Here is a 13,354-nt window from a genome sequence, read left to right as displayed (position 1 = left end):
TTGTCCTTTTACCAGTCTAGGTGTCATGAGTCTTCATTCATAACTATCTGGGGATTCTTTTTCTCCCTACTTTAACTACCCCCACCCCTATAGCTTATTTAAGTTAAGACGCCCCTTAACTGATAGCCTGGCACCAGGGCTCACTCTAGAACCTTGCAAGTGTGGGCCCTAAATCCATCTTGGTGGAGGAACGCTGCAATCCCACGAAGGACGTAAAGCAAAAAGAACAGTGGGAAGCAGACCAGGCACCCCAGGGACAAATCATGGAAACTTCAAACTCTCAATGAAACAATAAATATTGATAGAAGACTTGACATAGCATTCATTGTGTGTCGGCCAAAGGCCTGCCTCAGGAGTCTATTTTATCTGGAGAACGAAACCATCCAAAGGTTAATCTGCTAATTACTTTGAAAGCATGACTACGTTTTGCTGCTTTTTTCCAAAAAGGTCTTTTTCAAGGCCGCTTGTTTTCAATGCCTACTGGCAGATTAACCATTGGATGGTTTCATTCTCCAGATAAAACAGAAAGACTCCTGAGGCAGGCCTTTGACCGAAACACACTGCAGTGTCGAGTCTTCTATCGATAAATATTGTTTCATTGAGAATTTGAAGTTTCCTTGATTTGTCCTTGGCATGCCTGGTCTATTTCCCACTGTTCTTTTTGCTTTGTGCCCTAAATCCAGCCATTAACCCCCTACTTCTATAAACCTGCATGCACAAGTCTACATTTAGTGGGAACTTAGCTTTAGTGGCTCAGGTCAGGTAAGAAATATAATTGTTATAACTTCATTTTAGAAAACAGTTTAAAAAATTAATAATAATAAAAAAGGAAAATTGAGATATAATAAAAGAAGTGGAGGTTTTTCAGACTAGTGATGAAAAAATTCAAGTAACCTGAAGTGTAGTCAATAGACTAATAAGATACTGATAAAACACTGAAGTCTTTTCCTCCACATTATTGTCTTATCACTACATGAAATTAAGATAGTGAAGAGATTTAGCAGTAATACTATTTAAAAAGCCTGTTATTTGTAGTGGTATTCGATGATTTCAGCAAGCTAATCAGCTAACGAAGATTTGTAGTGGGACCTATCTTTGGGTGCCATTTACTGAATCTGGCAGTTACAGAGTGATTCTATAAATTGGCATCTCAGATAAGGCACCTCAATGCCGTGCACCTAGTGCCAATTTTATAATGGCATTTTGGCATCATGATTCTGTTATAGAATACTAGCGTATGTTGGCATTAGCGCCAGGGCTGCCGAGAGGGGGGCAGAGGGGACAAAATTCCCCGGGCCTCCAAGGGGGGCCCGGTGCCGCAGTCCCCGGTCTCACCTGCCCGCCCTCGGCTCCGTCAACAGCCTCCCTCCGTCTGCCACCGGGCCGTGCCCCCTGCATTCAAATCACAGAGCCTCACCTCCGTGTGATAGCGCAGCGGCAGATCGCCTCCCTTTGGGCCTTCCCTCCCTGTATTCCTCCCTGTATCCCACCCTCATCTGATGTAACTTCCTGTTTCCATGAGGGCGGGACACAGGGAGGGTCACTAGACCACCAGGCACAATAAGGTATGGTACAGGAGGAGAGGGGAGGATATCCTGAGGCTCACCCGCCTGCCAGCCTGCCTGCAATCCCGGACAAATGGGAAGGCTGGCAAAACCTGCCTGTACACCCTGCGGTGTCCTCAAAAAGAGGACATGTCCGGTAACCCTATCCAAAATAGCTGGTTTCAGCTTGGGTGCTAACTGGACATTTTCAGCGGCACTATTTGGTTAAGTGATGCTGAATATGCTTGTTTAGCCCTAGACAGGTTATTTAAAAGGCCAGGAGCTTTTCCTGGCTGTTTAAATCATTTTAAATATTGGGCCCAAGCATTATACCCCCTCCTTTTCCCTCACTTATTGGTAGTTAAGCAACACTGTGCAAACTGTCATGTACCTGGACTTTACTCTCTGGAACAGCAGCGGCATCCTTCTGCAGCAGCTGGTAGCCAAGGTTGGAAATCTCCTTTTTAATGCTTATCATGATATCTGAATAGTTCTCATAGCGCTTCATCTGATTGGTCAGATTAACGACGCTGTCTTTCATAAAATCATTCTCTCGACTCAGGTTAGTTTTGATAGTCTGCAGGGAGAAGGGGAAAGTGCCTGTTAGTAATTAATATTGATGTGAGAGCTTTCCAGTTTGAATGCCAATCAAATCTTTTGGTAGTAATTTTTGTAAATTTGTAAAACAAAAACAATTGAAATTACTGCTGATCTTTAACAATCTCATCTGCAACTCTTTCTCACATTCATGTTTCTCTTCATTCTGGTAACTAATTACAGTATAAGTTTTTTAGTGATGCATCACCCACCACTGTGAGAAGAGTAACTTTAATGGGATGCTCCATTAATATCTTATGGGCATTGCTAAACGAGGTACTGGCAAATGATGTCCTAAAATAATGGTTACTAGCTGTCTGTGTTTACAGACTTCTGCAGACACACACACACACACACACACACACACACACACACACACACACACACACAGGAGGAGCTCCCATGGGATTTCTTTGAAGTGAGCCTGCACAGTAATTTATCAGCAAGCTGCTAAGCATAAAGAATTGCAGAACTCAGGCCCTGCTGAGCTGTTCAGCCTCACATTCTTTTACTGTGCATTATAATTATTTATATTTAGCGCAGATGCACTTACCACCTTGTTTTGAGACAGTAAGTGCATCTTTGCTCCAGTGGCGTAGCCAGACCTATCATTTTTGATGGGCCCACAGTTAGGATGGGTGGGCCTTCCAAAACTCCCCCCCCCCTTTCTCCTTGTCCTGCTCCTTTCCTCCAACCCTTGATCCAACATTAGCCCAGACCCTCCCAAGGGCTACCTCAGCATCTTCACTGGAACAGCAGCAATGCACCTCCGTTGCCTGTGCTGGCCTCACAGGCTTCCCTCTGACATACCAGGAAACAGGAAGTGATGTCAGTGACAGCAGAAGGCAGCAGAGGGAAGCTTGTGGGGCCGATGCAGGCAAAGGAGGTATGTTGCTGCTGCGCCGGTGAAGAGGATGAGGTAGATCAGAGAGAACAGGGGGAATTGTCAGGCCACAGGAGAAGAATACCTAATCTGGAGGAAAGAGAGAGGAGAGCAAGGTGGCTGCTTCTGAACTTTTTTGGTGGGCCATTTAAGATGGGCCTGAGCAAAGAATGGATGAGCCCATCCTCTGCCCTTAACCCGTCATGCCACATGGTAACAGTTACCATGCTCGTATGCTAATTTGTGTGCTAACCCCCAATTCTCTAAATCTAGGTGACCAACTTTATGATTAGCGTGCAAAGTTGGGCACCCAATTTATAGAATAAAGTCAGTTGTGCGCACAACTTAATTTAATAATTGGCTGATAATTGGAATTAAAATGATGTTATTTGCTGTTAATTTACCTTAGTTGCTATATTTGTGTGCAATCTCTGTCACATGCACCTTTGGTTGTGGGAGTGGCATGGGCAAGCCAGGGGCGTGCCTAGCAGTTAGGTGTGCGTGTTATAGAATATTTATGTTATGTGCCTAACTGCCAACTGCTAGGCCTGAGCATTTACACCGGACTTTGACATGGTGTAAGTGCTGTCATCTAAAGTTAAGAGCAAAACTGCAAACTTATGCTAGTCTTCTACAATGGCAATTCTAGCGTGCATAATCCTGGTACCTAAATTTTGGCGCCATGTATAGAATTTACCCATAACTACTTCATATACTTTTGTAAAAGGGCCCCTATAAAACACCAAAAGCTGAAGGAAAATACTGCATTTCCCTCCTGACGCAGGCTACTTCTGGTAAACCAGTACTCAAATGATTTACTTATTTATTTATATTATTTACTACCCCACACAAACCAGAGAGTTCTTGCCAACCACTGTAAAACACAGCATCATACAACCTTGTGAATGTAATTGAATCACTGTAATCTCTAACAAATGTTAAAAGTATGCCACATTGAACCGAAACTCATTTTTGGATAATTGTGGGATACAAGTATGAATAAATAAATAAATAAATAAACAAACAAACAAACACACATAGTTAGAAACATAAGCAATATAATAAAACATATATTTCTGACATAAAAGTAAAGAAAATCAATCTTAGTTAAATATCAAGCATCAACCCTCCAAAATAAAGTTAGGAGTTGCTAAACATTGCTGATTAAAAGCTTGTCAAAATAAAAATGTCTTAAGTCCTTTCTTAAAAAGGGCAATGCCCTGAACCAATCTTAAAGATACAGGGTTGCAGTTCCATCAAGCTGGAATCCATAACTCTAAAATTAGTCAAAGTAGTAAAACCTGACTTCATTGACTACATACTGCTCTACCCTCCTGAGCAACTTCATGCTTCCTTCAACAGCCAAAGCAGACATTTAGCATCATTTTACAAATAAGTCAGACTCCCCGTTTTCCCCAGGCTATTTATGCAGTAAGGCCTTGACTATTAGGTGCTGATTTACTAAGGTCTTTTCTCATTCTGGGGGGGGGGGAGGGGATTTTTAGTTGTCTTCTTCAGTGCAGAGTCTGTGGGAAGTTTTGTATCCAAAGAATATACCTATGGATCAATATTTTAAGTGATATTAAGCAGCCAGGAGGGGCTCCTGGACAGTTAAATTGTTTGCGCGGAGCTATCTGTGCGGCAAGTAACACGGTGGTGGCGCTGAATATCAATGCTAACTGCTAGCCAGCTATTTTGTGGGTGGTCCGAGGGTGGAGTCAGCATTTATGAGGTTACGTGCCCATATCCAGTACTTACCCATCTACATTCACCGGATGGCCAATCCAGGTCACAAATACCTAGCAAGATCCCAAAAAAGTACAAAACATTTTATACAGCTTACCCCAGAAATAGTGGATTTTCCCCAAGTCCATTTAATAATGATCTATGGACTTTTCCTTTAGGAAGCCGTCCAAACCTTTTTAAAACTCCGCTAAGCTAACCGCCATAAGTACATAAGTATTGCCATACTGGGAAAGATCAAAGGTCCATCAAGCCCAGCATCCATTCAATAGTGGTCCGGCTTTAAATATTGGGTCATGAAGTGAACAACCGCTCACCGCCACTGGCTGAATATTTAGGCCTTAGGTTTAAAAAAATTTGTAAGGCATGTAACCACCATTCCCTCTAAGCTGAGTGGATGTCCTCTAAGTGCATTGCTACTAGTAGGCGGTGGTGTGTTTTCCATCGCTAGGGGGACAGGCTGGAAAACATGCTTGTCCCTCACTACTGAAAATGTGATAGTGAAACAGCACCCCCACTGGCAGGACTGTAGGTGGAGGACTGCCGCTCAGCATAGAGGGAGCAGTGCTTGTAACCAGTGAAATTACACATTGATTTTTCACCTCCTTTTCTCTGTGGACAAAGGAAAGTGGGGGATGGGGGAATTGCTTGCAGTTTTCAAAATGCCACTCTGTGCATCTACTCCCTAGACTTAAACATGCCCCCTTAGGAATGTCCCTTTTTGATGCAGCTAAAATTGTGCACATTGCAAACCCTGAATGCTAGTCTGAGTGCAGCCATTCTCAGCCTGGGTAACAGCACTTTAATATTTGTGTGGAGGAAAAGTTCCGTCAATCTGGCTTTTAACAAGTCATAAAAAAGCACAAGTCAACTGGGTTGTTATGTTCAGCTTACAATATTTCATCCTGTGATTGATTCATAAATAGAAATGATGGCGGCTAGGGAGAAGTTAAGGAAGGAAGTAGAAGAATTAGTTGTTTTTCCTGGCTAATGCCCTGTCTATTGTGATTATCTGGATGCACAGCGATTGGCTATTCCAGGTGCAGAATGTATGCTCCCATGCTGTCATACTAAGAATGTTCTTAAACTGTTTAATACAGTTTCCCTCTTTCCAACCCATAGTTTCCCTCTTTCCAACCCATAAATAACAGCAAGGAGATGCAGATTAATATTAGAATTATTTATTTATCTACAAGCCACAGATTGGGAGCATACTTGGCCCAAAGTTTCCACATCTGCAGCCTCATGGCCGGTCTTAGCAAGAAAATTGTGTTGCTATTGTTAGGAAACTGAGCACGAGGTCCTCTTACCTCCTCCAGAGTGTTCATCTGGGACATCACTTTGTTGATATAGGCATGGACCTTCATTAAATCCATGCTGTATAGTGTTCCTTCCAACAGGTCAACCATTGACTGCAGCTATGAAGCAAAAATACACCAGAGCTGATTACTGTATATTTACTGAAGACATGCCAAAGACACAAAAAAGCAGGAAGTATGAGCACATTCAAGTGTACACAATGGGCTGCGGAACAATATGTCACAGTGCACTGGCTTACTATTCCTGTTTCTTCCAGCAGTGATGGCAGAAATGGTAAGAATGAGGTTCTAGCGTGGGAGAAACCTGTCAAGCATATGCTGGTCCACTAAAATGTAGGAAAAGACCATGCCACGCTTCGAAAGACAAAAACCTGATGGTAAGAGACAGGCTCTTGTTGCTTTAAGACAGCAGCATGGAAATTTGGCATTTAATGCCAAGGATTCCCAGAACAGAGGCCTTCTGTTCTAAGAAGGCTTCGGTCCAAGGGATTCCCCTCCGTGCTCCTGTCTTGATTTCCCAGGCTTGTGACTGACATCAAACATCCTCTCACAGACCACACACTATACATTCCTGACCTTTAGTCTTCTGCCAGAAGTCTGAGGGTAAAATCTCTTGGTTGCTTCCATCCCTCCTTCCCAAAAACCAGTCAGGAGGCGACCAAAGAGCACAGAACAATAAGGCAAATGCTGGAAAACGAAATCGGCCTTATCATTGTTTATACTGGCAACTAACCATAAGTTAGAATCAATGACTGTGCCAGAATCATATCAGCTGTGCCAACACCATAAAACTTAAGAAATGTATCAATTAATAGCTGGGATGAAATTTAATGGGTTTAGCAATAAATATCCTGCAAACCTCACTCAAGAAAAAATAGGAATACAAACTATTTACCCCCTAATTCTATAAAAGTCACCAAACATTGCATTTGCAAATTGGGGTGCATGACCAATTTGCATATGCAATTGAATTGAACAAGTTAATTAGCACCAATAATTGGCTTTTTAACAAACAATTATTGGCTCTAATTAGATTTAATTAGAATTTACTTGCGTAAATTTGGGCGCAAGTTAAAAATAGGTGCGGAAATGGGAGGATCATGGGTGTAACATTTATGCACGGTATTATAGAATAAGGGGGAATATACATCCAATTTAGGCACATACATTTGCACCATGTTTCAATTGGTATGAGTCTCAGGCATACCTAACTTACGCCACTACTGCATTCAGAACACCAGTTGCCTCTCTCTGTTCGTGTCCACTATAAATTGTGTATATTGATTTTTAAATTCCGTCTCCCCTCAGTGCCTGACTATCTAGCACATCTTTTCATACCCTATGCACCTTCAAGACAGCTTTGCTGCTCAACATCCTGTTTACTCTGGCTATCCCCTCCCTTTGTTATCTGCCTTAATGCTATCTGGATGATATTTAGCAGTCAAATTCTAATCCTGTAAGTAACAATTAATTTTAGAAGTTCACCCCTCCTTAGAGTGGACAGGTCAGTGGGAGGTAGGTGGTGGGGAAGGGGATTAGGAGACAAATAAAAAAAACACCCTCTGCAGGACACAGCATACAGCATATAGGCCCCAATGCTCAAAACTCCAACGCTGTTCTGAACGGCGCCGTAAATATATTGTCAGAACAGCGCAGAAGAACAATGCCCTAATGCTCAATGCTAATGAGCTGAAAATATAGACGTGCTTCTAGTGTTGAGCATTAGGGAGTTTGGTGAGAGGACTGTGCTTTGGCATGGGAGGATTTTGCTTGACAAATGCGCAGAAGAGTTCCGTGGTAAGCTAGGCTCCTTTGTGCATGCGCCTGGTAAAACCCGAATATGAAGCACACACTGGCATCTGTTTTCTGTGGCCTAAATATAAGCATTTAAGATGGTATTTTTAAGCTTGGACGCTTATATTTAGATGCAGGAAACAGACGCCAATGTGTGCTTTCGCTTGGGTTTGCTGTTTCTCATGACCAGCACTTAAGGGCTTGCATGGGTTTCCTTCTGCCTCCAAAAGCTATCAAAACTGGCAGATTTTGCAGAAAGAATCACGAGAGAAGCATAAGTATCATGACTTCCAACACCCTAATACCTGCTCTGATCTGGCATTATTTTTTGCAGCGGTAAGGCAGTTTTGTTTCGGGTGCTCTTTTCTGAGCAATGGGGAGGAATACAAAATGACCTCATTAACATGAGGTTGACTACATTAGCATGCTACTTGCGCTGTTCGTCTGTATGATCATTTGTTCCCGCGCCCCCGGGCCTCTGAACATTCTGCGCAGGTAAATGCGGGCGCTACTATGGCGCTAATGACCTCTAGTGCCTGCGTTTACGTTTGAGCACCTGGGCCATAGCCACATGCTCTTCAGCTTTGGAGAGGAACTTAAATTCAGGTGATCTCTAATTCAAATGCTACATACCCCAATACTTGAACTGCCCTTCAATCCCCAAACAAAACCCAGTTTCTTTTCTCCCCCCCCCCCCCCCCCCCCCAATATCCCTTGAATATGTAACAGCGGAAATAAGAAACCAGGATGCAGTTTAGAGAGTTCAGCAAAAACAGTTTATGCAATAATTTCAAGTGGGGTTGTTATTTACTACTTCCACATATTAAGCAAACAAAAACACATTCAAATGAAACACAAATCAGATGTCCAATATTAAAGCCTTGTCAATGAAAAATGAGTTCTAAAGGTCCACATAAATCACTGAAAGCATGCAGACTAATAAAGCTGCTTTCTAAAGTGACAGACTTTCTCCATCCCTAGATCTAGGTCGAGATGGATAGCAGAGAAAAAGATCTTTATTATTTAATATGATAAAGAATTTTCCTTGCAGCACTGCTCAAAGGAGGTTGTGAAACTTGGTGGTTTGTTTTACACAGCCATGTTATCATTAAACCCCCTGGCAGCTTTCATGCACACACATTGGGGGCTAGGAGATGCGGTTTACACAGTTAGGAGGCTCTCAGCTTGGCAGTATGATTTTGTGTGGGCTACAGGGTATGAATTCATCACGATGATCACTGCACGCAGCCAGGCACTTGGGATTTTCTGCTCTGTGTCTGCAGCACCACAGGAACAGCCAGGGCTGTTTCCTTTCTTCTGCCAGTGTGGTCATTTTTCTCTGTCTCCTCTTTGCCACTTCATTCACTTAAAAGATAGTATGTTAGTGATGCCTTCCTCAAAATTTTATTTATTTATTTATTTAATTTGCATTTATGGTAGAACTTGTCTACTCTGCTAGAGAAGCTTCTTAAATCTGCCATTTATTGGCCATTATGGCTGCCACATATATACCCTCCAGTATGGAAGACTAAAATGGTTGCTATACATCTATCCCCCTTATGGCCACCCTGTACAGGGGGGCTGATATTGGTATCTTCACAATATTATGGACTTACAAGGATGGTCGACCACACTTCTTTCCTGAAGGCTTCCAAAATAGGGGTTTATTTTTATTACATTTGTACCCCGTGCTTTCCCATTCATGGCAGGCTCAATGGGGCAATGAAGGGTTAAGTGACTTGCCAAGAGTCACAAGGAGCTGCCTGTGCCTGAAGTGCCTATGCCCTTATGGGCTGACAAAGATGGTCGCCCCCTATACCCAACAAAGATGGCCGCCGGCCCTTTTAAAATGCCTCCTATGCCCTTCAGACTGACCAAGATGGCCGCCCCCTATGCCCTACCAATATGGCCGCCGTCCCTTTTAAACTCCCATAACCAACGAGGGAATTGCATGCATATCGTGGTCACTGGCCCTAGAGGGGAACTGGGAGTCTTGCACAGGCCTCGTATTGTCCTCCGCACCCAGGAATTAACGTGCCCGACCGCGATGGCAAAAGGGAAAGGCTGATACAAAGGTTCTAAAACTTTTGCATTATTTATATTCGACGCGGCCTGGCAGCGCGATCGGCAGTACTACAGGCCATGATCCGGGAATTAACGGACCCGACCCGCGATGCAAAAGGGGAAGGAGCGGGGCGATATACTGTTTTTTTTTTTGGCGGAGACGCGTCGCGGGCCGTCCACGCATCCTGCAATTGGAGATCGCAAGCCCCGGCAGACCAACCCCATCACTACCCTGACGTGAGGAATAAATTGTAAAGGCGAGTACTCACACCAATGACAAACACCGGGCAGTGACAACCGCTCGGACGAGCGATGGCAATTTCGGGTCCGCACATGCCGCTTCTCTCTCCACGTGCTGGCTGGTGCTGGTGCTCGGGGATGTGATGCTGGCTGGTGCTTGGACTCCGAAGAGGCCGTCCGAGCTCAGCCCAGGGGTTTTAACCCTCTCTTTGTGCCAGCCCCTCACAGCGGGAGTACCTGCGAGGTGGGGTCCTGACCTCTCCCCCTTCACTCGCTCCCCGCTGCTTAGGGCATGCATGCCCATCGGTGCACGGCGCCATGTTAATGTCGGCTCCGTGCACCAGGGGGCACTTCGCCTCGCTTGAATGTTGGGGCTAAGGCTTTTCCCTTCTCTGCTTCCTATGTCTTTTTAATGCCCCAAACCATCCTGTCTCTGGTCCAAGAAGAGTTAATGGTCACTCAACTGAGCCTAGCAGCAACAGTTAAAGATCACTCTTGATGGACTCCTTCACTGGGCTGGATCCTAAATCACGAATGCCTCCCTAAGCCACCTTTACTATAAAAGAGAGTTCCTTACATAAACTAGATCAATATAATTAATTTCCATTAAGTGTTGGTTTTCCACCATCCGGCCCAATATACAGGTTATTCAGGCTGTAGGTATTCAGGAAGGAAAATCATGAAGAATGCAAGGGCTACATAAACATGTGTAAAACAGTTTGATTCAAATTCAGATTAGGAGGATTTTGGCTTTGAATTGGAAAATAAATGTGACCCGCTAAGTGAAAAGGTACCAAAAGTGGGTTATGTGACTTACTTATACCACAAGATAAAGGGGTATAAGCTGCATAATCCTGCCAAATTTCAGCCTCAGGAATGGACTCATTACATCTTTAAAAATGAGAAACAATTATCAACAAAAAAGTATGTTTTTCAGAAAAATGCATTTGAAAATAGCAAACTTAAAACATCTAAGAACATAAAAACATAAATATTGCCATACTGGGACAGACTGAAGGTCCGTCAAGCCCAGTGTCCTGTTTCCAACAGTGGCCAATCCAGGTTACAAGTACCTGGTAAGATCCCAAAACAGTATAATACATTTTATGCTGCTTATCCAAGAAATAAGCAGTGGAATTTTCCCCAAGTACATCTTAATAATGGCTTATGAACTTTTCTTTTAGGAAGTTATCCAAACCTTTTAAAACCCCCGCTAAACTACTGTAACTGCTTTTACCACATTCTCTGGCAACAAATTTAATTACATGATGAGTGAAGAAATATTTTCTCTGATTTGTTTTAAATTTACTACTTTGTACCTTCATTGCGTGCCCCCTAGTCCTAGTATTTTTGGAAAGAGTAAACAAGCGATTCACATCTACCTGTTCCATAGGAAGTTAAGGATAAAATTTAGCATAACCCCTTTCTACTGAAAGTTGCCCAAATTTACCCCTCCAGACTTTTATAGCCTTTATCTTTGTTATTTGTGACCCCACTTTTGGTACCTTTTTGCTCAGCAGGTCACAAATATCAGTGGGTTATTTTTAATGCCATGGGTTTGGGGCAAATCCACAGCATATCCTCAAAGATCCATTGTGACTTCTATGGCATAACTACTGCTGGATTTTCCAAAGATACATTGCAGTTTTTACAAACAGCAACCTTGCAGTGTCTTACACTAACTAGACAGATCTGAGGAATTTCCTTTGGCTCCACAAATTTGTTTGCAACCTCTTTTAATGGTGCTCTCAAGTGTTTATCAATTATCATCATTTATCATTCATTTATTCTATTTATATACCGTTTCTTATTGCGATAGCAAAACAGAACGGTTTACATTAAAAAAAAATTAGAAAACAAACTGTAATGCTATCACCAATGTAACAGCTTGCTTTGTTTAGAATATCAAATATAGCTTCTTGGCTCTCATCTGAAGCAGCTCAGGGCTTCCTGCGATGGCCAGCTAAATACAGAATAAAAACTGGAAAGGCTGAACTAAATGAAACTGGAATATGAAAATACCCCCTGTTACCCAGGTCATGTATCATTATCAGAGAGAGCTGAAATCACTGATAGTTATGTACATATGCATCGCTATACTGGGACAGACCGAAGGTTCATGAAGTCCAGTATCCTGTTTCCAACAGTGGTCAATCCAGTTCCCAAGTACCTGGCAAGATCCCAAAATAGTAAAACAGATTTTATGTTGCTTATCCTAGAAACAAGCAGTGGATTTTCTCAAGTCCATCTTAATAATGGCTTATGGACTTTTGTTTTAGGAAATTATCCAGACCTTTTTTAAACCTTGCTAAGCAAGCTGCTTTTATCACATTTTCAGGCAATGAATTCCAGAGCTTAATTGCATGTTGAGTGAACAACTATTTGCTCTGATTTGTTTTAAAGGTAGTACTTATTAGCTTCATTGTATATCCCCTAGTCTTTGTACTTTTGGAAAGAGTAAACAAGCGATTCACATCTGCCTGATCCACTCCACAGAGTATTTTTATAGATCTCTATCATATCTCCCCTCAGCTGTCTCTTTTCCAAGCTGAAGAGTTCTAGTTTCTTTAGCCTTTCCTCATAAGGAAGTCATCCCATCCCCTTTATCATTTTGGTTACTCTTCTCTGTAACTTTTCTAATTCTGCTATATCTTTTTTGAGATGCAGTGACCAAAACTGCTTACAATATTCAAGGTGCGGTCGCACCATGGAGTTATGAGAGACCTTCTACATTTTTCATGAAACTATAGGATAAACATGGTGAGTTTCCAGTAGTGAAAGAATGAAGGGAAATTAAAAGATTGATTGAAGCTTATACCTCAGTAACAGGAGAGAAAATGGATAGACTGGTTGGACCTTCTGGACCCTATCTTTTATCACATTCTTTATGAGAACATTTTCTTTTAACAAAGGTCTCCAGAACTTCTGCTTTTCAGTTATATGGGACCACTTTTGATAAATTCCTGTTCAACACCTTCCCTTGATCATCCTTCCTTTGAGATGAGAAGCTCTGACACTTTTTCCCCAATGTCTTCACTAGTTTGCCTGGAGAGAAGACCACTAGCAGCCTATTGAAATACAACTTGCTCTTCAGCCCCTAAATACTAACAGTTGTCCTTCCACGATAATCTAGGAGCAATCGAATCACTACATGGCGCCATAAAAACTTG

The 13,354-nt window shown here is 42.5% G+C and overlaps 1 protein-coding gene across 1 annotated transcript in view; it reads right to left on the bottom strand.

Annotated features, from left to right (window-relative positions):
* Positions 1-13,354, bottom strand: part of OLFML2A (olfactomedin like 2A) — a 149,655-nt gene that overhangs the window by 49,439 nt on the left and 86,862 nt on the right. The window contains exons 3-4 of the mRNA XM_030207375.1: positions 6,078-6,185; positions 1,936-2,121 (exon numbers count right to left, since the gene is read on the bottom strand). Of these exons, the coding sequence (XP_030063235.1) occupies positions 1,936-2,121; positions 6,078-6,185 (294 nt within the window). The remainder of the gene's footprint in view (positions 1-1,935; positions 2,122-6,077; positions 6,186-13,354) is intronic.

The sequence above is a fragment of the Microcaecilia unicolor genome, chromosome 6 (assembly GCF_901765095.1).
Source record: "Microcaecilia unicolor chromosome 6, aMicUni1.1, whole genome shotgun sequence".
Classification (NCBI taxonomy): Eukaryota; Metazoa; Chordata; class Amphibia; order Gymnophiona; family Siphonopidae; genus Microcaecilia; species Microcaecilia unicolor.
Note: the sequence above shows the minus strand (reverse complement) of the source record. Positions and strands in the feature narration are given on the sequence as shown.